Source organism: Oncorhynchus gorbuscha, linkage group LG11 (genome assembly GCF_021184085.1).
Source record: "Oncorhynchus gorbuscha isolate QuinsamMale2020 ecotype Even-year linkage group LG11, OgorEven_v1.0, whole genome shotgun sequence".
NCBI classification, from domain to species: Eukaryota; Metazoa; Chordata; class Actinopteri; order Salmoniformes; family Salmonidae; genus Oncorhynchus; species Oncorhynchus gorbuscha.
Window position 1 is genome coordinate 52,391,385 of NC_060183.1, and position 25,165 is coordinate 52,416,549.

The 25,165-nt window shown below is 42.6% G+C and overlaps 1 protein-coding gene across 3 annotated transcripts; it reads left to right on the forward strand.

The window, feature by feature from the left end:
- Nucleotides 1-723: 723 nt before the first annotated feature.
- Nucleotides 724-21,216, forward strand: LOC124048910 (glutamine synthetase-like). 3 transcript variants are annotated; one of them, XM_046370079.1, is made up of 7 exons: nt 724-895; nt 6,899-7,069; nt 18,946-19,107; nt 19,281-19,427; nt 19,621-19,748; nt 19,855-20,054; nt 20,159-21,216. In XM_046370079.1, the coding sequence occupies exons 2-7, from the start codon at nt 6,901-6,903 to the stop codon at nt 20,466-20,468; spliced, it is 1,116 nt and encodes a 371-aa protein (XP_046226035.1). In that variant the 5' UTR covers nt 724-895; nt 6,899-6,900; the 3' UTR covers nt 20,469-21,216. The 3 variants fall into 3 exon arrangements, with proteins under 3 accessions (XP_046226035.1, XP_046226036.1, XP_046226037.1); XM_046370080.1 differs by lacking the exon at nt 724-895 and adding an exon at nt 1,932-2,038; XM_046370081.1 differs by lacking the exons at nt 724-895; nt 6,899-7,069 and adding an exon at nt 15,161-15,415 and having other exon boundaries at nt 20,159-21,215.
- The last annotated feature ends 3,949 nt before the right edge of the window (nt 21,217-25,165 follow it).

Consider the following 25,165-nt stretch of genomic DNA (forward strand, 5'->3'; position numbering starts at 1 on the left):
CACACACACACACACACACACACACACACACACACACACACACACACACACACACACACACACACACACATTTTTTCTGCACCATTGGTTAGAGCCTGTAAGTAAGCATTTCACTGTAAGGTCTACCTACACCGGTTGTATTCGGCGCACGTGACAAATAAACTTTGATTTGATTCTCCCCAATTAGGTGCCACCAGAGAAAATGAAGAAATGTTTGTCATGGCCATGTTCACACTAATGTACAGTAAAGACCACCATGTGTGTCTACTGTGGATGTGGCTTTAATATAACTGAAAAAACAACCACAATGAACCACACCAGGTTTGTGGGCTCATGGTAATGACTGGGGCGGAATCAGTGAAATGGCTTGCAAAACAGCATTCCTTTGTGTGAAACACATTGCATTTATTCGGCATCTTTTTCTTATAAAATAAGATGTTTGAATTCAGTGGCTTCATACTTACCTTTCAAAAGATGATTGCTGCAGTTTATGCTTACATAGTGTCTCTCCCAATCTCATTATGCCTGGAATATTATCTGATTATACACAAGAGACACCTGATCTCTCCCTTCAGTAGTTGTTGACCCTGTCAGCATACATGTGCTTTGGGCATTGTGCCTCATCAGCATGGAAACAGACTCCGAAATACCCACCCCTTCTGTCCTTTGGCCAGCCCCCAATGTCAGAACAGTAGTCAGTGTCATTAGAAAACTGGGTCCGTATTAGAAAAGCCAGCCTAGTGGAAAGTAGGTACGTTTAACAAGGAGCCATCCTTCTCCCTACTGGCCCGTGTTGTGTAATTGTGTGCTCCTGTGCACTGAGCTGCATACAAGGCCTGGATCATCAAACAGCCGTAGTCCTCTCTCAGCAGATGGCCTGCCTATGATGGCACAGGTGGGTGCTCATGTTTATTTCTCGTGGGAGGGAAGATTTTGGCTGTCTCAGTTGTACTGGTCCAATGTCAATGTTTGTCTAAATCTGGTTGTATGTTTTATAAGGGGTTTTCATGTTCATTTAGTGATTAATAATGTATAATCTCAAGAATTGAAACTGAATTTAAGAAATGTATGATAATGTTTGCACATAGAAACACATTGTGGAATTTGAGTGGGTCAGTGCTTATGCATGTTTTAAGCCCTTTTTTGCACATATTGTGACACTGAACAGTATATTTACATCACAAGCAGTGATGGCAACTTTTACTTCACTACATTCCTGAAGAAAATAATGTACTTTTTACTCCGTACATTTTCCCTGACACCCAAAAGTACTCGTTACATTTTGACAGGAAAATTGTCCAATTCACACATTTATCAAGATAACATCCCTGCTCATCCTTACTGCCTCTGATCTGGAGGACTCACTAAACATAAATGCTTTGTTTGTAAATGATGTCTGAGTGTTGGAGTGTGCCCCTGGCTAACCGTCAATTTAAAAAAAACAAGAAAATTGTGCTGTTTTGCTTAATATAAGACATTTTAAATTATTTATATTTTTTATTTTTTCGATACTTTAGTACATTTGAGCAATTCCATTTACTTTTGATACTTACGTATATATTTAAAACCAAATACTTTTAGACTTACTCAACTAGTATTTTACAAAGTGACTTTCACTAGAGTCATTCTATGGTATCTTTACTTTTACTCAAGTATGACAATTTAGTATTTTTTCCACCACTGATCACAAGATACTATATTTACATTACAAGGTATACAAAATTGAATCATGGTTAAATAAACTAATCAAATCCTGACGTAGATTAAAGAAACCTTTTTAGAGACAAGTTTAACAACATGTCATTATTTCTAGGAAAGACACTGAGCTTCAAAGAAGGTAAACTGGTTGATTGACAGGTCAGATGTCAGTGATGAGACTACGTCACAACAAGCTCATTTACATAACCTGTGAAAAACCCTAAACCGGTTTAACTGTCTCAGTCGACTTGGATGATCTAAGGCTGAGAGGAAAAGAGAGGAAGAGAGACCAGAGCACTGCTTCAGTATAATCAATTCTCCTTACTTCACACTTAAAACAGTAAGTAAAGATGTTTCTCTATAATAACTTTGGAAGTACAGATGATGTCATAGAAAGTGAAACTCCTACAACATACTGCAGTTAGTTTCACAATGGGTGGCAAGGAATAAATTAGTCCTAAATATTTCAAAAACTATAAGCAATTGTATTTGGGACAAATCATTTACTAAACCTAAAACCTCAACTAAATCTTGTAATAAATCATGTTGAAATTGAGCAAGTTGAGGTGACTAAACTGCTTGTGAGTAACCCTGGATTGTAAACTGTCATGGTCAAAACATGTTGATACAACAGTAGCTAAAATGGGGAGAAGTCTGTCCATAATAAAGCACTGTTCTGCCTTTTTAACAACACTATCAACAAGGCAGGTCCTACAGGCTCTAGTTTCGTCGCACCTGGACTACTGTTGAGTCGTGTGGTCAGGTGCCACATAGAGGGACCTCTGAAAATTACAATTGGCTAAAATTAATGATATGCATGTAAGTCGCTCATGGCTCAAAGTGGAGGAGAGATTGACTTCATCATTACTTGTTTTTGTAAGACATGCTTAATGCACCGAGGTGTCTGCATCAACTACTAGCACACAGCTTGGACACCCATTCATTACCCCACAAGACATGCCAGCAAAGGTCTCTTCACAATCCCCAAGTTCTGGAGTTTTGTTTTTGCATCTTTTACTTTCAGTTTTGTACAGCTTCAAACAGCTGAATGTACAATATTTTTGGTTATTGAAAATATATTTCACAGCGGTTAAAATGGTACAATGATTCAATATACAATGACTGCTTGTTTTGCCACATAAACTGAAATTAGGTGAATGAAGCATTTGTGTTTAGTGAGACTGCCAGATCAGAGGCAGTGGGGATGACCAGGGATGTACTCTTGATAAGTGTATTAATTGGACCATTTTCCTGTCCTGCTAATAAGCCTTCAAAAAATACTTTTAGGTGTCAGAGAAAATGTATGGAGTGAAATGTACATTATTTTCTTTATGAATGTAGTGAAGTAAACAAACATTGCAAACAGCAAGATGGATGCTTATAAAAAAAACTTTGTCCATCTGTTTCAAACACACGATACCATCTTAACGGGATAGTTTACTCAGAATACAAACATGATTTTCCACCTACCGTGGCTATACTTGAAGGAGGTTTTGGGACATTAAAATTTCCTTTCAACACTTAATAGCCATATTTTGTTACTGTTAGCATTCTCAGTAACACTTAACATGAAACTGTTCTTGTGTCTGTGTAATAGAACTGTAACTACTTTTGGAGCAACATTGTAGTAGCATGTCACATAATACTTTAGTAATTATATTTTAAATACATAGGAATGAGCTGAGAGTTTAACTACTGTACACAAGAGGAATAGTGACTGTTCCTTATTCCACTTGTGTAATAACTCCATAAGAACTTGATGTTCAACAAACAGAAACAATGACGCCTGGGGAAGGAACCAAAGGGAGTGGCACATATAGGGCAGGTAATTAAGGAGGTGATGGAGTCCAGGTGAGTGTCATAATGCACTGATGCACGTAACGATGGTAACAGGTGTGTGCCATAACGAGCAGCCTGGTGACCTAGAGCCCGGAGAGGGAGCACACGTGATAGTACCCCCTCCCAGATGCGCGGCACCAGCCGCAGGATGCCGACCAAGATGCCGATCCCGGGGATCAGGAGCAGACCGGTCACCTCTGCTAAGGCGCGGGCACCTGTCGATCCAGCTGAGGCACGGGAGCATGGCGACCTAGAAGCCGGAGAGCATACGTGACAGTACCGCCTCCCCGGCGCATTCGCCTCCAGCCGCAGGACACCAACAACAAGGACGATCCCAAAGATCAGGTGCGGACCAGTCGTCTCTGCTAGGGCGCAGAAACCTGATGAACCTTCTGAGGTGTGAGAGCCTGATGAGACCTCCCTGGTTGCCTACGTCGAGGCACGGGAACCTGTTCACCCTGCTGAGGCATGGGAGCCTGTCGATCCCGCTGAGGCATGGGAGCCAATCGATCCCGCTGAGGCAGGGGAACCCTTCGAATCCGCCGAAGCATGGGAATCCGACAAATCGGCTGAGACCTCCCAGGTAGCTCTAGTTCTGACACCCGAACCTGACATCACCTCCAAATCAAAAACAAAAAAACGCTCCCTGATGCTTCCCTTTGGCGAGGCGTCACTCTGTAATGTAGGCGTTGTGAGTCGGGTAGCAAGTTCAGGGAGTGAATCATTTAATAATAAATAAAAACAATACAAAACAAGAAACACGAACAACGCACAGACAAGAAACAGAAACAATGACGTCTGGGGAAGGAACCAAAGGAAGTGACAAACTCAGCAAAAAAAGAAACATCCTCTCATTGTCAACTGCGTTTTCTTTTCTTCAGCAAACTTAACATTTGTAAATATTTGTATGAACCTAACAAGATTCAACAACTGAGACAAACTGAACAAGTTCCACAGACATGTGACTAACAGAAATGGAATAATGTGTCCCTGAACAAAGGGAGGGTCAAAATCTAAAAGTAACAATCAGTATCTGGTGTGGCCACCAGCTGCATTAAGTATTGCAGTGCATCTCCTCCTCATGGACTGCACCAGATTTTCCAGTTCTTGCTGTGAGACGTTACCCTACTCTTCCACCAAGGCACCTGCAAGTTCCTGGACATTTCTGGGGGGAATGGCCCTAGACCTCATCCTTCGATCTGACAGGTCCCAGACGTGCTCAATGGGATTGAGATCCAGGCTCTTCGCTGGCCATGGCAGAACATGGACATTCCTGTCTTGAAGGAAATCATGCACAGAACAAGCAGTATGGCTGGTGGCATTGTTATGCTGGAGGGTCATGTCAGGATGAGCCTGCAGGAAGGGTACCACAAGAGGGAGGAGGATGTCTTCCCTGTAACGCACAGCGTTGAGATTGCCTGCAATGACAACAAGTCCAGTCCGATGATGCTGTGACACACCCCCCAGACCATGATGGACCCTCCACCTCCAAATCGATCCAGCTCCAGAGTACAGGCCTCGGTGTAGTGCTCATTCCTTCGACGATAAACGCAAACCTGACCATCACCCCTGGTGAGACAAACCGCGACTTGTCAGTGAAGAGCACTCTTTGTCAGTCCTGTCTGGTCCAGCGATGGTGGGTTTGTGCCCATAGGCGACGTTGTTGCCGGTGATGTAAGGCAGGTCTTCACCATACAACAGGCCTACAAGCCCTCAGTCCAGCCTCTCTCAGCCTATTGTGGACAGTCTAAGCATTGATGGAGGCATTGTGTGTTCCTGGTGTAACTCAGGCAGTTGTTATTGCCATCCTATACCTGTCCTGCAGGTGTGATGTTCAGATGTACCGATCCTGTGCAGGTGTTGTTAAACGTGGTCTGCCACTGCGAGGACAATCAGCTGTCCGTCCTGTCTCCCTGTAGCACTGTCTTAGGTGTCTCACAGTACGGACATTGCTATTTATTGCCCTGACCACATCTGCAGTCCTTATGCCTCCTTGCAGCATGCCTAAGGCACATTCGTGCAGATGAGCAGGGACCCTTGGTATCTTTCTTTTGGTGTTTTTTAGAGTCAGTAAAAAGGCCTCTTTAGTGTTCTAAGTTTTCATAACTGTGACCTTAATTACCTACAGTCTGTAAGCTGTTAGTGTCTTGACCATTCCACTGGTGCATGTTAATGAATTGTTTATGGTTCATTGAACAAACATGAGAAACAGCGTTTAAACCCTTTACAATGAAGATCTGTGAATTAATTGGATTTTTACAGATGATCTTTTAAAGACAGAGTCCTGAAAAATTGCTGTTTCTGTTTTTGCTGAGTTGATATAGGTGAGGTAATCAAGGGGGTGATGGAGTCCAGGAGAGTGTCATAATGTGCTGATGCGCGTAACGATGGTGACAGGTGTGTGCCATAACGAGCAGCCTGGTGACCTAGAGGCCGGAGAGGGAGCACACATGACAGCTATAGGCTGTATTAAGATTCATATCTACGAGCCCTCCAAACCATGTGCTTTTGATCGTATATTTAGACTAATTCAACAAACTGTTGTAGTTTTTGGTTCTTCATCAAATAGTTGGCAGCCATCACATAAATATTTGTTTATTTTCAAATAATGTGCATATATTCACATACCTTCAAATATGATTTAGTTTACTTAAAAATGTTATTTGTTTTTCTGAGACCTGTATTTGAATATGAAATAAAATAGTTGCCTTTATGTTTCAATTCTACATAAACTATATTCGACTACATCTAGCATTTAAAAAGTTGCTATTTTCAAATAAACTAAATACAATTATCTTCTGGCCAGGTCTGAATGTGTGCACATCCAGTGAAACTTACCAGGTGTCAGGTAGAGCAAATAGTTCAATGCAAGAAAAATAAACCCACAAATACGGTTGTGTGCTCCCAATTGATTTGTTAAAGTGACTTTTGATGAAGACCCATTGACAAAACATTATTGTTCTAATAAAACATTTAAATGTTTTATGCCTTTACCTTTTGTAATGTACTGGTATGTCTATCCATCATGGCATTCAGATGACTTCAGATTGCATTTAGGCTTTCCTTGTTTGATTTTGCTACTGATTACACCCCCCCCCCTGAAAGTATCAGAAATCCACCAGGCTTTGGGTGGATCAAAGCATTTGTCAGACTAATGGGTTGGAATGAAAATACATTTTGTAAAATAGAAATGTGTTCATGAGGACAAGTGAATGGAATGGTACATGAACAGCAAAACAAATCATGATCTTGTTCAACACTTCCTGATGACACCAGCTGATGAAAAACTATGAGGAATTACCTGTTGAACTATGTGTCACTATACAGCATGTGTTCTGAGTGTCTGTTTCTCTGTTTTTAGCCATGGCATCTGTGTCAGTCAGCTCTCGTCTAAACAAGGCCATCCATCAGCATTACATGTCCCTTCCACAGGGGGACCTGTGTCAGGTCACCTACATCTGGATCGATGGCTCCGGGGAGGGGCTGAGGAACAAGACTCGCACCCTGGACAGAGAGCCACAGGGAATAGAGGGTAACACATTGAATCAAATGTATTTGTCAAAATAATAACAAGAGGAATAAATACACAATGAGTATAGATAGATAACTTGGCTATATAAATAGGGTAAGTACCAAGTCAATGTGCAGGGGTACAAGTTAATTGAGTTAGATATTTTTATTCATTTATCCCTTATTTTACCAGGTAAATTGACTGAGAAGACATTCTCATTTACAGCAACAACCTGGGGAATAGTTACATGGGAGAGGAGGAATGAGCCAATTGTAAACTGGGGATGATTGGATGACTGTGATGGTATGAAGGCCAGATTGGAAATTAGCCAGGACACCAGGTTTAACACCCCTACTCTTACAATAAGTGCCATGGGATCTTTAGTGACCACAGAGAGTCTGGACACCTGTTTAACATCCGATCTGAAACACAGCACCCTACACAGGGCAATGTCCCCAATCACTGCCCTGGGGATTTGGGATATTTTCTTTAGACCAGAGGAAAGGGGGCCTCCTACTGGCCCTCCAACACCACTTCCAGTAGCATCCGGACTCCCATCCAGGGACCAACCCTGCTTAGCTTTAGAAGAATGCCAGTAGTGGGATGTGGGGTGGTATGCTGCTGGCAATGTACGTATATAGGCAACAGGATAGAAGATAAACAGTAGCAACAGCGTGCAGTATGGGACTAGTCAAAATATTGCAAAAAGCGTCAATGCAGATAGTCCGGGAAGCCATTGACCATTTTTAAAGCCTTCCTCTGACACAGCCTGGTATATACAGTACATGGCCAAAAGTAAATGGACACCTGCTCGTCGCACATCTCATTCCAAAATCATTGGCATTAATATGGAGTTGGTTCCCCTTTTACTTTTATAACAGTCTCCACTCTTCTGGAAAGGTTTTCCACTAGATGTTGGAACATTGCTGCAGGGACTTGCTTCCATTCAGCCATGATAGCATTAGTTAGGTCGGGCCCTGATGTTGGGCAAGTAGGCCAACCTCCTAGTCGGCGTTCCAATTCACCCCAAAGGTGTTCGGGTCAAGGCTCTGTGCAGGCCAGTCAAGTTCTTCCACACCAATCTCAGCAAACTATTTCTGTATGGACCTCTGTGCACGGGGGCATTGTTATGCTGAAACAGGAAATGCCCTTCCCCAAACTGTTTCCACAAAGTTGAAAGCACAAAATCATCTAGAATATCATTGTATGCTGTAGCGTTAAGATTTCCCTTCACTGGAACTAGCCCGAACCATGATAAACAGCCCCAGACCATTATTCGTCCTCCATCAAACTTTACAGTTGGCAGAATGCATTCAGGCAGGTAGCGTTCTCCTGCAGCCGCCCAACCCAGATTTGTCCGTTGGACTGCCAGATGGTGAAGCGTAATTCATCACTCCAGAGAATGGGTTTCCACTGATCCAGAGTCCAATTGCGCATGCTGATCTTAGGCTTCTGTGTGGCTGCTCGGACATGGAAACCCATTTCATGAAGATCCCAACGAACAGTTCTTCTGATGAAGTTGCTTCCAGAGGCAGTTTGGAACTCAGTAGTGAGTGTTGCAAATGAGGACAGGCAATTTTTACGTGTTATGTGCTTCAGCACTCAGCGGTCCCGTTCTGTGAGTTTGTGTGACCTACCACTTCACGGTTGAGCCGTTGTTGCTCCTAGACGTTTCCACTTCACAATAAGAGCACTTACAGTTGACCGGGGAAGCTCTAGCAGGGCAGAAATTTCACAAAATGACTTGTTGGAAAGGTGGCATCCTATAAAGGTACACCATTGAAAATCAATGAGCTCTTCAGTAAGGCCATTCTACTGCCAATGTTTGTCTTTGTAGATTGCATGGCTGTGTGCTCAATTGTATACACCTGTCAGCAAAGGGTGTGGCTGAAATAGCCGAATCCACTCATTTGAAGGCGTGTCCACATACTTTTGTATATATAGTATAGGTCCTGGATGGCAGGGAGCTTGGCCCCTGTGATGTATTGGGCCTTACACACTAACCTCTGTAGCACCTTGAGGTCGGATGCCAAGCAATTGCTGTACCAAGCGGTGATGCAGCCATTCAAAATGCACTCAATGATACAGCTGTAGAACCTTTTGAGGATCTGAGGGCCCATGCCAAATCTTTTCAGCCTCTTGAGGGGGAAGAGGCTTTGTTGTGCGTTCTTCACAACTGTGTTGGTGTGTGTGGACAATCATAATTCCTTAGTGATGTGGACACTGAGCAACTTGAAGATCATGACCCCCTCCACTACAGCCCTGTCGATGTGGATGGGGCATACTCGTCCCTTCGTTGCTTGTAGTCCACGATCAGTTCCTTTGTCTTCATCACGTTGAAGGAGAGGTTGTTGCCCTGGCACCACAATGCCAGATCACTGACCTCCTCTCTATAGGCTGTCTCCTCATCGTTGGTGATTAGGCCAACCACTGTTGTGTCATCAGCAAACTTAATGATGGTGTTGTAGTCATGCACTGCCAGGCAGTCATGGGGGAACAGGGAGTACAGGAGGGGACTAAGTACGCACCACTGAGGGGCCCCTGTGTTGAGTGTCAGCGTGGTGCCTGTGTTGTTGCCCCTCACCACTTGGGGTGGCCCATCAGGAAGTCCAAAATCCAGTTGTAGAGGAAGGTGTACAGTCCCAGGGTCCTGAGTCTAGTGATGAGCTTGGAGGTCGCAATGGTGTTGAACGCTGAGCTATAGTCATTGAACATCATTCTCACATAGGTGTTCCTCTTGTCCTGGTGGGAGAGGGCAGTGTGGAGTGCAATAGAGATTTCTGCATCCGTGGCTCTGTTGGGATGGTATGCAAATTGGAGTGGGTCCAGGGTTTCTGGGATGATGCTGTTGATGTGAGCCATGGCCAGCCTTTCAAAGCATTTCATGGCTACAGATGTGAGTGATACAGAGCAATAGTCATTTAGACAGGTTACCTTATCTTTCTTGGCCATAGGGACTATGGTGGTCTTCTTGAAACATGTAGGTGTTGCAGACTGGGTCAGGGAGTTGAAAATGTCAGTGAAGACACTTGCCAGCTGGTCAGCGCATGCGCTGAGTACGCGTCCTGGTAATCCGTCTGGCACGTCCTTGTGAATGTTAACCTGTTTAAAGATCTCAAACCTCATTCACATTACAAATAAGCATGTTGCGCCAGATGTCATGCATTTCAATGGGGACGACCACAATGGAGTGAAAAAGCAACTCCCCTCCTTGCGGTTGAAGGCTGCATACTTTGACTTTCTTCAAACTTTGCGTCGTCTTCCGTTCAGCCAGAGTCCATCAAAGAACACAAAGTTACCAAACAGAAGTAGATGAAAATATTCAGTTTTCATTGATGGCTTTATGGAATAGCTAGCAATTACCCATTCCTTCTGTCTGTTAAGTCAACTATATTATATGAATGTTGCCTACCGTTTAAGTTTATTGTGATGGTATTGACATTTGTTTTTTATGATAATCATTAGGTAGAGGTCGCTAGTTACAATGGTATCTTCAACCTTGCATAGCTTTCAGCTGCAAGCTAGCTTGACATGCTATAAAGAAACAAGTTGAGGAAAAAGTTGCTTAACAAAACATGTTTTATTATCACCTGAGACAATATATTTATCCTGTCTTGAATGAAAAGGTCATATTTTGCAATCTCAGAAAATAAATGTGATCTGTGATGAGGCAGGTTATTCTCCATCTTGCAATACAAACACTACACTGTCCATTCAGTAGTGGGACAAGACTCTGTGAAGATGACTTAGGGTGTAACGAAATACATCACAATGTAAACTGGGGCATTACTCACATCGGTTACGGCGAGTGAGATTACACAGTCGTCCGGAACTGCTGGTGCTCTCATGCATGGTTCAGAGTTGCTTGCCTCAAAGCTTCAAGATTAATGTCCAGCTCTAGCCTTTAGCTCAGTGCAGATATCGATGGCTTCTGGTTGAGATATGTATGGTGCCTTGCAAAAGTATTAATCTCCCTCCGTTTTTCCTATTTTGTTGCATTACAACCTGTTATTTAAACTGATTTAGATTTAGATTTAATGTAATTGACATACAGAAAAATCATCCAAATTGGTGAAGTGAAATTCAAAAAATGACAAAAAAAGGAAAACGGAAAATGGTGCGTGCATATGTATTCACCCCTTTTGTTATGAAGCCCCTAAATAAGATCTGGCGCAACCAATTACCTTCAGAAGTCACATAATTAGTTAAATAAAGTCCACCTGTGTGCAAAATAAGTGTCACATGTTCTGTCACATGATATCAGTATATATACACCTGTTCTGAAAGGCCCCAAAGTCTGCAACACCACCAAGCGGCACCATGAAGACCAAGGAGCTCTCCAAACAGGTCAGGGACAAAGTTGTGGAGAAGTACTTTTAAAGTTAATATCTCATATCTTACTCCGCTATATTAGGCTTCCCTGAAATTTCTAGAATATATTTCAGTATAGTTTTTTTAATTGGTTGGGTTATCCTGTTTGCATAGAATTACCGTCTATTTCACAAAGACAAAACCCAGTTAATATCCTCGCTGTCTATCAACCAGTTTTCATGAGGACTTTATTTAGGTATGTCTTTTGAATTTGATCTATGGCTAATACTACATTAATTAACCATTTAAGTTATCCTATTTGTACAAAATTCCTGTCCTATCTCACAACACCTATTCAAATCCGCCTTTAACAAACCTTGCAGGCCGTCACAAAAGTGACCAGATCTATTAAGCTAGTTTTATTTCATGGTAGTGCACATGTACCTCAGGTCATTGCGGACCTGCACAATTAGTTAACTATCGACGTACACAAAAGTGATGCTTAGTGATATCTTAAATCATTCCCCCAAATTCTTGAATAAAGATTACTGACCTTGTCTTGAAGACTGGGAAAAGCAATGTAGGTTGGATCTCGTCACCAACTCTGTCGTGTACCAGTTCACCACTGGCCTGAAATAAACCCTCAATTCAGAGGTCAGGTCTTTGTCTTACGGATCCTGGATCCGCCCGTGCATGGTTTTCAGCAGTTCCTTGGGACGACAGAGGCAGGTATTGAGATCCGGCTCGAAGGAACAATTGATAAGAGAATTATGTTCTCCAGGTACATAACCCAATTTAATTATATTACTCTCAGTCTGCAAACCAGAATGTGTAAGATCCTGGTCGAATGAAACAGACGGAGGCCCAGCTAAAATAGTCAAAAAGGTTTATTCACGGGAACATTCTAAAGTCAAGAATACAAAACAATTCATTTTATACTGACTTCTCATGCACACATACACACAAAGACGCACACACATACACACAGACGCACACAATGTCCTGCTACGCACACACTGTCTGTCTCTCTACCCAGCCGACAGAGATCAGTGACCTTGTCCTTGAGACGTACTTCCTGTATGCTCCCAAACCTCTAGTCAGGTCGGCACCAAGCTCAGACAGCCTGTTTAAAATACCATAAAGACATATTGTTTTACCCTAATTCTGGCAGAGAACTACACATTTATTGATTATGATTTTATACATTCTAATCAATTCCATACAATTATGTTTCAGGGGGTAATATTCTAATCATTCAATTAACAGATAATTCTCAACTAACAGTTATGAAAAAATATCAGAAACTTTGAACATCCCACGGAGCACCATTAAATCCATTATTAAAAAAGGGAAAGAACCTGGCACCACAACAAACCTGCCAAGAGAGAGCCACCCACCAAAACTCATGGACCAGGCAAGGAGGGCATTAATCAGAGAAGCAACAAAGAGACCAAAGATAACCCTGGAGGAGCTGCAAAGCTCCAAAGCGGAGATTGGAGTATCTGTCCATAGGACCACTTTAAGCCGTACACTCCACAAAGCTGGGCTTTACAGAAGAGTGGCCAGAAAAAAAGCCATTGCTTAATGAAAAAAATAAACACATTTGGTGTTCACCAAAAGGCATGTGGGAGACTCCCGAAACATATCGAACAGGTACTCTGGTCAGATGAGAGCTTTTCGGCCATCAAGGAAAACACTATGTCTGGAGAAAAACCAACATCTCTCATCACCCCGAGAACATAATCCCCACAGTGAAGCATGTTGGTGACCACATCATGCTGTGGTGATGTTTTTCATCAGCAGGGACTGGGAAACTGGTCAGAATTGAAGGAATGATGGATGGTGCTAAATACAGGGAGATTCTTGATGGAAACCTGTTTCAGTCTTACAGAGATTTGAGACTGGGATGGATGTTCACCTTCTAGCAGGACAATTACCCTAAGCATACTGCTAAAGCAACACTCTAGTGGTTTAAGGGGAAACATTTAAATGTCTTGGAATGGCCTAGTCAACACCCAGAACTCAATCCAATTGAGAATCTGTGGTATGACTTAAAGATTGCTGTACACCAGTGGAACCCATCCAACTTGAAGGAGCTGGAGCAATTTTGCCTTTAAGAATGGGCAAAAATCCCAGTGGCTAGTTGTGCCAAGCTTATAGAGACATAGCCCAAGAGGCTTGCAGCTATAATTGCTGAAAAGGTGCCTCTACAAAGTATTGACTTTGGGGGTGAATAGTTATGCATGCTCAAGTTCAGTTTCTTTGTCTTATTTCTTGCTTGTTTCACAATAAAAAAATATTTTGCATTTCAAAGTGGTAAGCATGTTGTGTAAATCAAATTAAACAAACCCTCCAAAAATCAATTTTAATTCCAGGTTGTAAGGCAACAAAATAGGAAAAATGCCACAATGTAAATTTCTGTGAGATGGGCCAAGTGTTTTGTGCTTCACTGTGGTCTGGTCTATCAACGGGACCTGAAGAACTGTAATATCTTATGTTTCTCGAAGTCATGGCTGACAAGAAATTGGATAATATACATGTAGCTGGTTTTTCTAAGCATCATCAAGACCAAACGGCAGCTGCGGGTAAGGTTAATAAAGGGGGGTTGTGTGTCTCTTTGTTAACAACAGCTAATGCGCAATCTCTAATGATAAAGACGTCTTGAGGTTTTGCTCGCCTGAGTTAGAATACCTCATGATAAGCTGCAGACAATAATATTTACCAAGAGTTTTCATCTATATTTTTCATAGCTGTCTAACCACTACAAACCAATGCTGGCACTAAGAGCACACTCAACAAGCTGTATCGGGCCATTAGCAAACTAGAAATGTACATCCAGAGGCAGCACTGCCAGTGATTTTAATGCAGAGAAACTGACAACAAAGAACCATTACTCATTTTAAGCCCAAAGGTAAATTATGTCCTATGGTTAACAACTCCTCGATTAATACCTATTCTAGGTTAGTCGAACAAGAAGCCATATCCGTATATACGAGAAAAACAAACCATATTCAGAAGAACCTCACTAGGACAGAAGAACAGGCACTCTATGAACTAATGAAAGACTCGTCTTTGCAGCTGCTACTCTCTGTTGATCATATTCCTATAGTCACTTTAACTATACATTCATGTACATACTACCTCAATTGGGCACCGACCAACCAGTGCTCCCGCACATTGGCTAACCGGGCTATCTGCATTGTGTCCTACCACCCGCCAACCCCTCTGTAAGTAAGCATTTCACTGCAAAGTCTACACCTGTTGTATTCGGGCACGTGACAAATAAACTTTGATTTGGGGGGGGGGGGTGTGGTCGTTTTAGACTATGAAAAATACAGAGAAGAGATTCAATTCAGTAATTAACGTTTCTATAGAACTGATCGCACACTGGTGCTCCAAAGGGATATTAACTCAAATCTGGAGCATGCCACGTTAAACAACCCTATCTCACAGCCTGAATATGACTACCTTTGCTGCATATGTGTCATACATGCCTGTACATTTAGCTTGAATTACATAAAACACAACAAGGCAATTATCCAAGCAGCCCAGTGGTCGCAGGAATAGGGCAAACATTGCCATCAACTACAGACTTTACAAACAAGATCTCACCAATAACGGGATTAACAGAAGTATTTATCTCACATTAGATGTCGAGTCTGCACACCAGCATTCCCCACAGGAGGGGATGGCAGCTCCAGCTCACAACTAGTCGATCGCCAAAAAATGTCTGTAAAAAAACAACGATAAAGCCTTGTGTTCCTGGTTGATGGTAGGTGCAGCCAATTCAGCTGCCCTGCGCGCCGGGTAGGCAAACTGTTGCCATTTCATGTGTCTGAAGGTACAAACTCGTGCTTCCGGTGGTCCTGGAGAGGAAATCAAGTGCACTACCACACCGCTGGCCAGTCAGATTACTCAAATGACCGAGTCTGCAGTAACGTAGCAGGCATAAAAGAAAGCTACGGCAAAATTTATACTGTGAGATTTCAAAACGTTTAAAACAATGACTAGAGGGAGACTGTCAACGAATACAGCAAAGAGCTGCTGTTTTTATGAGTGAGTTAATGTTTAAGTTTTTACTCAGCACTGTCAACACTTTGTATTCAACACTTTTATAAACCATAAAATGCGTGTTCCTTCCATTTCCACTCAGCGCTGCAACAAGCAGTGCAGCAGTAATGAATGAGTAGGAAAGTGTATCTATAGGCGTTGTTATTATTACCGGTTTGGGTATTTTTAATATCAAGGAATATTTCACTTTCTCTGTTCATAGGAGTAACAACGTGTTTTTTTGCACGAGGCAGAAATAATCCGGTGAGACTCGAGTTTCGCCATCAACTGGAAGACTGTGTCCCTTTAAAAAAAATCAGTGCCTGCATCTGAGACTGACGATCAGATGCAGACACCATCAGCCCAGTAAAATAAAAAGCCAATTATTTAAATGTATGCTCACTCAGCTGTGCCTCACAAGTAATACAACAATGGATCAATTACCGGTGTGATCATATAGCCTACCTCAAATGTCCCGAACAATGCATTGGCAGGTAAATTCAAGCAAAGCCAGTATGCGTGATCATGTATTGGGCCTATAGCTTACTGCACAAACATCATTGCTACAGTACTGTTTTTAATTGGTTAATGTTGCATAGGCTTACATTTTTTAAATCATGTTAATAAATAAAAAATCAGCGCGGTAGATCTCGGCATACATTTTGACTCAAAGTGATCTTGACTCAGAAAAGGTTGGTGACCACTGCTCCAGAGCTAAAGAACACTCAGTAATGTTCACCACCACATATACTTTGAGCTCCCGCAAAGTGGGCGACGCTGTCAAGAAACACTGGCATGATTAATCCTCGGACCCGGTTTTGTCAGCTGAATTTAAGAACTCACCACTTATTGTATCTAGGAGAGGTCGAAATTTACGTGACAAGTTGGTCTATGCCAACTGCCAGCCACAAAAGAAAATGAGTCAGGCTCTTTTACGCCCTCTTCTGAATGGTAGCTATAAATGCAGAGGCAGCACAGTGCAACAATATGATAATGTGTGAATATTTTTGCCACCCACATGCAGGGAAACGGTTCCAAATAAATGACATTATTACGTGCTCCTCCACCCATGTTATCTACATGATTAAATGTCCATGTGGGTTGTGTTAAATAGGAACAACCTGTCGTTCTCACGGAGAATTAGTGAACACAAGTTAAATCAGGAGAAACGACAGGGATTATTATCCTGTTGCAGTACATTTTAATGACCAAAAACATGACATTTCTACATTTAGATTTTATGGTATAGAGAAAGTCAAGATATCAGACAGAGGGGATATAAATAATACTCTGAGCAATACACCCTCTAGACATTATTCCCAAAATGTCTTAATGATGAAATTTCCATGAATGTTATGTCATAAATGTGAACTAATGCCTTGTAGTTAAAACCACTTCAGCCTACTCAGACGTTTTTACTTGATAGGTACTTGATAGGTTGATGTCCTCATTTTGGTTTTACAGACATGTTTAATATGTTTTATGGCAATACTTTATTAGAATATTTCTGAAATGCACATTGTTATATTTGGTAACACATTCGATGCACTGAACACTCACAAAAGCTCGGACCAAGGCCTTCAGGCCTATGAGTAAAGCTTAATAAAGAACAGTGATACTAGCAAGAGCAGTGCGGGTTTCTGTTATTCAATGCTATTCAATTGTTACCATGCACCTTCAACAAAGATAGCTCAGATGTGCCTTTTGAATGCAAGGGAAACTGAAATCCGTCTTACCCCATTTTTACCAGCATGTCACCTGTGCACAGAAACACATACAAGCACACCCTCGCACTCCATTTGGCAAATCTGACCATAACTTTATCCTCCTGATTCCTTCTTACAAACATCGACAACGTCGTCCCCACAGTGACCATATATGTACAGTGGCATGCAAAAGTATTCACCCCCCTTGGCATTTTTCCTATTTTGTTGCCTTACAACCTGGAATAAAAATAGATGTTTGGGGGGTTTGAATCATTTGATTTACACAACATGCCTACCACTTTGAAAATGCAAAAAAAAATAACTTCTGTGAAACCACCAAGAAATAAGAACAGCACACTCAAAACAGAACTTGAGTGTGCATAACTACCCCCCCCCCCCAAAAAAGTCAATACTTTGTAGAGCCACCTTTTGCAGCAATTACAGTTGCAAGTATCTTGGGGTATGTCTCTATAAGCTTGGCATATCTAGCCACTGGGACTTTTCCCCATTCTTCAAGGCAAAACTGCTCCAGCTCCTTCAAGTTGGATGGGGTTCACCTGGTGTACAGCAATCGTTAAGTCATACCACAGATTCACAATTGGATTGACTTCTGGGCTTTGACTAGGCCATTCCAAGACATTTAAATGTTTCCCCTTAAACCACTCAAGTGTGGCTTCAGCAGAATGCTTAGGGTCATTGTCCTACTGGAAGGTGAACCTCGTCCTAGTCTCAAATCTCTGGTAGACTAAAACCGTTTTCCCTCAAGAATATCCATATATTTAGCCCAATCCATCATTCCTTCAATTGACCAGTTTCCCCGTCTCTGCCTATGAAAAACATCCCCACAGCATGATGCTGCCACCACCATGCTTCACTGTAGGGATGGTGTTCTCGGGGTGATGAAAGGTGTTGGGTTTGCACCAGACATAGCATTTTCCTTGATAGCCAAAAAGCTCAATTTTAGTCTCATCGGACCAGAGAGTCTCCCACATGTTTGGCGAACACCAAACGTGTTTGCTAATTTTTCCTTTTAGCAATGGCTTTTTTTTCTGGACACTCTTCCATAAAGCCCAGCTCTGTGGAGTGTATGACTTAAAGTGGTCCTATGGACAGATACTCCAATCTCCGCTGTGGAGCTTTGCAGCTCCTCCAGGGTTATCTTTGGTCTCTTTGTTGCTTCTCTGATTAATGCCCTCCTTGCCATGTCTAAGTTTTGGTGGGCGGCCCTCTTTTGGCAGGTTTGTGGTGCCATGTTTTTTCAATTTTTTAAAATAATGGATTTAATGGTGCTCTGTGGGATGTTCAAAGTTTCTGATATTTTTTTATAACCCTGACCTGTTTGTCCCTGACCTGTTTGGAGAGCTCCTTGGTCTTCATGATGCTGTTTGATTGGTGGTGCCTCTTTCTTAGTGGTGTTGCAGATTCTGGGGCCTTTCAGAACAGGTATATATATACTGAAATCATGTGACACTTAGATTGCACACAGGTGGACTTTATTTAACTAATTATGTGACTTCTGAAGGTAATTGGTTGCACCAGATCTTATTTAGGGGCTTCATAGCAAAGGGGGTGAATACATATGCACCCACCCCTTTTCTGTTTTTTTTTCCCCAAAAAAACTTTTTCAAAATATTTTTCTTTTTCATTTCACTCCACCAATTTGGACGATGTCCACTACATGAAATCCAAATAAAAAACTATTTAAATAACAGGTTGTAATGCAACAAAATAGGAAAAACGCCAAGGGGGATGAATACATTTGCAAGGCACTATATATCAAGGACATTGCATTATATTCCATGATGTTAATGTTGGTATTGCTATTGACAGATATTCCAGAGTGGAACTTTGATGGCTCCAGCACCTACCAGGCCGAGGGATCCAACAGTGACATGTTCCTGATCCCAGTGGCGATGTTTAGGGACCCTTTTACACTGGAATCAAACAAACTGGTTTTGTGTGAGGTCCTGAAGTACAACCGCTTGCCTGCAGGTAATTGTAAACATAGCAAGAGATACTTTTCTTACTTCAGTTGACAGACACGGAGACCAAATGGTTTTGGTCTGAGATCGAAGCTGCTGTCTATCTAATTGACTGCTTTGACTGTCTCATATTCCTATCAGTCAAACTAACCCTGTAATATACACCTTTTCCCTCGTGTACAGAGAGTAACCTGCGGTCAGGTTGTAAGAAAATGATGGAGGAAGTGAAGCACTATATCCCCTGGTTTGGAATGGAGCAGGAGTATACTCTCCTGGGGATGGATGGTCGCCCCTATGGCTGGCCCCAAAATGGATTCCCAGGACCCCAAGGTGACTGACCCTACTATATTTTACCATGTGTCCTTTCGTAATGTAAATGGTCTTAAGCAATTGGAAAAGCACTATATATATTAAATATATCTCTTTATTTCTAGAAGTCCTACTATATAAGTCCTAATGTTATCAAATAGGCCTTTGATTTTGATCTCATCTAACGCTCTCTTTTTCTATTTCTCTCTCTCAGGTCCATACTACTGTGGGGTTGGTGCAGACAACGCCTATGGAAGGGACATTATGGAGTGTCACTACAAGGCATGTCTCTATTCTGGAGTCAAAATTTGTGGCACCAATGCTGAGGTCATGCCATCTCAGGTAAACATTGACCTTTTGCTACAATGCTGTATGCCAAGTCTTTCAGGAAGGTTCTACAGATTGCTATATAATATTTCCTGACTCTCCTTTTATCTCCCTCTCTCAGTTTGAATTCCAGGTGGGTCTGTGTGAGGGGATAGAGATGGGAGACCACCTATGGATGGCACGTTTCCTGCTGCACCGTGTGTGTGAGGACTTTGGAGTTGTAGCCACTCTGGACCCCAAACCAATGAAGGGGAACTGGAACGGGGCGGGCTGCCATACCAACGTTAGCACAAAGGAGATGCGGGAAGAAGGGGGGCTGCAGTGAGTATGACTGCAAAAACATTATTGCACTGTAAGTAAGTTTCTGTGAGGCTGTGTAACTACATAATTTAGTCCAACACCTAAACTCTCCCCTCTTCTAACAGACATATTGAGCAGGCCATTGAGAAGCTGAGCAAGCGCCATTCCCAGCACATATGTGTGTACGACCCTCACGGAGGCCAGGACAACATCAGACGCCTCACAGGCTTACATGAAACCTCCAGCATCCATGACTTCTGTTTTGGTGTGGCCAACCGCGGGGCCAGCATCCGGATCCCACGCCAGGTGGCCCAGGAGGGGAAGGGATACTTTGAAGACCGCCGGCCCTCCGCCAACTGTGACCCTTATGCTGTGACGGGTGCCATCGCAAGAACCTGCCTACTCGGGATGGAGGAGGAAGAGGAGAGTACATGAGAGAGTGACCAGACTCATAGACACATATAATCCTGTGCTTGGTGGAAACTGTCCCTTAGATTTGCCATGATTGTGCGATAGAACTATATTGTAACCAAATAAATCTATACTTAAGACTACTGGTTGGGGGCCTCCTGAGTGGCGCAGCGGACTAAGGCTCTGCATCGCAGTGCTAGAGGCATCACTACAGCTCCGGGTACGATCCCAGGCTGTATCACAACCGGCCGTGATCAGGACTCCCATAGAGCGGCGCACAATTGCCCCAGCATTGTTAGGCTGGGGGGGCTTTACTTGGCACATTGCTTTATATTGAATACTTGTCGTTGGATGCTTTAAAGAGTCATTACTTGAATGCAGGTTGAAGGTTAATTATATTTTTCAGTCTTTGGTAATTGCAGCTGGTCCAATTGGCATATTATTCAGTTTGTTTAATGTTTATTGTTTGAAGTTGAGATTGAATAAAATGAAGCTGAATTGAATACAAATCGCATGTTCTTTAAAATCACTACGAGATGGAATCATGATGCAAGTTTAAATTGTCACCCTTCATACTGGACATGAATGACAATGACATGAGTATTTCCCACGAGCTAACCAACCTTTGACTGTAAATTATTTGAATATATTGACAACACATGACAACCAGTCAAATAAGACAGCAAATGCATTGAATTAAGTTAGCTAATTCATTACCAACAATTCAGCAAGAGGAGGCCTGCTCACTGTCATCTGCCATGTCTCTCCACACTTTCCTTCTGTCCTATGTTGACACCCTGGCTCAACCTTAGCACCCGAACCTTAACTGTAGTTTCATGTTCACTCCATTGCTCAGCCTTAACCCTAGCTTCATGTCCACACACCCTGGCACAACCTAACCCTAGTTTCATGTCTACACCCTGTTTCAACCCTTACCATAGACATAACCCCAACTCTAACCCTGCTGTCTATATATTAGTGTTAAACACTGTCTGTGCTGAATAACATAGCTGAATCTGGGACCAATTTAACAACCGTCAACATGCAGACCATGACGTAAAAAGATAAACTACGTCATTATAAAACCAGGATGTATAAAGAAAAACTGCCTTATTATGAGACCATGATGTAAAAACGAAAACTGAACTGACTTCCATAAAACTGATATTTGATGGAAAACATTCTACTGCAGTTGTGTTACTGCAGTAAAAAGTGCAGTTATTATATTGCTGTAGTATTGCAGTCAAACTGCAATAAAAAGTTATGTCACACCCTGATCTGTTTCACCTGTCCTTGTGCTTGTCTCCACCCCCCTCCAGGTGTCGCCCATCTTCCCCATTATCCCCTGTGTACTTATACCTGTGTTTTCTGTCTGTTGCCAGTTTGTTCAAGCTCGCCAGTGGTTGTTCCTGTCTTTTCCCAGACCCTCGTTTTCTTGTCCTCCTGGTTTTTGACCCTTGCCTGTCCTGACCCTGTACCCGCCCGACCACTGCTATTTTAATGTTGATCGTGTTCTATTGTCACTGTTTCACAAGCCATTTATTGAAAGTATCTTAACATATTAACATAATTTGCTGGTACGGAAATACTAGTGTCTCTCAGAGAAACATGTTAGCTCTGCTAGTAAGGTGCTAGGGGTTAAGCAGGCAGGTCTGGATATCATTTATGATATAAGAGCCTTAATGAAAGTTCTCTGATGGACCCCAGAAATCTCTTTACCAGGAGTTTGAGCTACTCCCCACTGGGCGATGTTACAGGGTACAAAAGAAATAGGGCCAAACAATCCTTTGTCCCAGCAGCAGGAAGGCACCTGAACATTGTAGTTGATAGAGACCTACAGCTAACATTGTGGTTGATAGAGACCTACAGCTAACATTGTGGTTGATAGAGATCTACAGCTAACATTGTGGTTGATAGAGATCTACAGCTAACATTGTGGTTGATAGAGATCTACAGCTAACATTGTGGTTGATAGAGGCCTACAGCTAACATTGTGGTTGATAGAGATCTACAGCTAACATTGTGGTTGACAGAGACCTACAGCTAACATTGAGATCTACAGGTTACAGCTAACATTGTGGTTGAGATCTACAGCTAACATTGTGGTTGATAGAGATCTACAGCTAACATTGTGGTTTATAGAGACCTACAGCTAACATTGTGGTTGATAGAGATCTACAGCTAACATTGTGGTTGATAGAGATCTACAGCTAACATTGTGGTTGACAGAGACCTACAGCTAACACTGTGGTTGATAGAGACCTACAGCTAACACTGTGGTTGATAGAGGCCTACAGCTAACATTGTGGTTGATAGAGACCTACAGCTAACACTGTGGTTGATAGAGGCCTACAGCTAACATTGTGGTTGATAGAGACCTACAGCTAACATTGTGGTTGATAGAGACCTACAGCTAACACTGTGAACCCCGGCGTCTCTGTCCTCCATTCTCTCCTAATGTCTCCCGCCATAAAAGGTAATCCTGTCCTGCCAGGATTTCCTCCCAAGTCCAGGATCCCTTCCCATCCAGAATCTCTTCCCAAGTCCAGGATACTTCCTCCTCCTGGACACGCTGCTTGGTTGATGGGATATTCTGTCACGATCGTTGGAATGAATATCGGACCAAGGCGCAGCGTATATTGAGTTCCACATAATTTTTATGAATAAAGTGAAACTTAGCAAAGACAGAAACAATAAACTAACAACGAACCGTGACTACAGAGCTGCTACGTGCAATAACATAACAAATCCCATAACACATTGGGAATCATACCGAAACACCAACATAGAAAAAACAAACTAGAACCCCACATAGAAAGTATAAACTAGACTAAACCCCTAGTCACGCCCTGACCTACTCTACCATAGAAAATAGAGTCTTTCTATGGCAGTGGTTCTTAACCTGGGTTCGATCGAACCCCAGGGGTTCGGTGAGTCAGTCTCAGGGGTTCGGCGGAGGTCAAGACAAACATCCGATTCATATGATTCGTGATGACCCGCTCCGCTTGGCCATCATTGGCTGCAGGTGATCACGCTACATCACTTGGCCTATCTGTGCTGCAGGGAATTTGGCGCGCTCAGTTTGTGACTGTGGTGATGGTATGTCTTGTGATTTCTTTCTTAATATTTTAATCCCTTCATACTTACTATGTCGAGCAAAAAAAGAAAGTGGTCGGACGAATATGTACAATATGGATTTACATGTATAACCGAGCGTGATGGGAGTCAATGTCCTAACTGCATGATTTGCAATGCCAAGTTGAGCAATTCTAGTCTAGCACCGGCAAAACTAAGAGAACACTTCCTTAAGCTGCATGGAGATGGAAAATACAAGAACACAACACTCGCTGAATTCAAGGTGAAGAGAGCCAGATTCGATGAAAAGGCTACTCTGCCTGTTCTCGGCTTTGTACCCATCAACAAACCGATCCTCACAGCATCGCACGAAGTTGCTTACCTGATCGCAAAGCAGGGCAAACCACACACCATTGGTGAAACACTCATAAAACCAGCTGTGTTGAAGATGGCGAATATCATGCTGGGAAAAGAGGCCGAAGTTAAGTTATCCCAAATTTCTCTTTCAAATGACACCATCAGCGACAGAATAGAGGACATGAGCAAAGACATCTTGGCTCAAGTAGTTGCAGATCTGATTTCAAGCCCGGCAAAATTCAGCCTTCAACTCGACGAGACCACAGACGTTTCCAATCTAAGCCAGCTTGCTGTATTCGTGCGCTACGTGAAAGACGACGTGATAAAAGAAGAATTTTTATTTTGTAAGCCTCTTACAACAACAACTAAGGCAGCCGATGTGAAGAAACTTGTGGATGACTTCTTCAAAGACAACAATCTTTCGTGGGATATGGTTTCTGCAGTTTGTTCGGATGGAGCTCCAGTCATGCTGGGAAGAAAGTCTGGTTTTGGTGCGCTAGTGAAAGCCGATGCACCACACATCATTGTTACGCATTGTATTCTGCACAGGCATGCGTTGGCAACAAAAACCTTGCCTCCAAAACTGGCAGAAGTATTAAAAATTGTAGTGGAATGCGTGAACTATGTGCGAACTAGTGCTCTGCGGCATCGCATCTTCAGTGAGCTGTGTAAAGAAATGGGCTCTGAATTCGAGGTACTTCTGTACCATTCTAACGTTAGGTGGTTATCCCGGGGACAGGTGCTGAATCGTGTTTTTGCCGTGCGTGTGGAATTAGCCCTGTTTTTGCAAGAGCACCAACATTGTCATGCAGATTGCTTCAAAAATTCTGAGTTCATTCTCATTTTAGCGTACATGGCCGATATCTTCGCAGCTCTCAATCATCTCAATCAAAAGATGCAGGGCGGTGGAGTCAACATCATCGAAGCGGAGGAAAACCTGAAGGCTTTTCAAAAAAGCTACCGTTATGGAAACGACGAACAGAGAACAATAACTTTGCAAACTTTCCCCTGCTGGACGACTGTGTAAGTAAGATCGAAGATGTATCTGGAATCAGAGACATTTCTGTACCCGCTGAACTGAAGCAAGCAATAGCCACGCACTTAGATGAGCTTGCAAAGTCTTTCGACGGATACTTCCCTACAAGAGAGTCATATCCAGCATGGGTGAGACAGCCGTTCACGTTTAGTGTTGAGACAACAGATGTCAATGATGAATACCTCGATGAAATCATTGAAATTCAGCAGAGCCAGGTTCAACAGCAACTCTTCAGAACAACAACGCTTTCAAC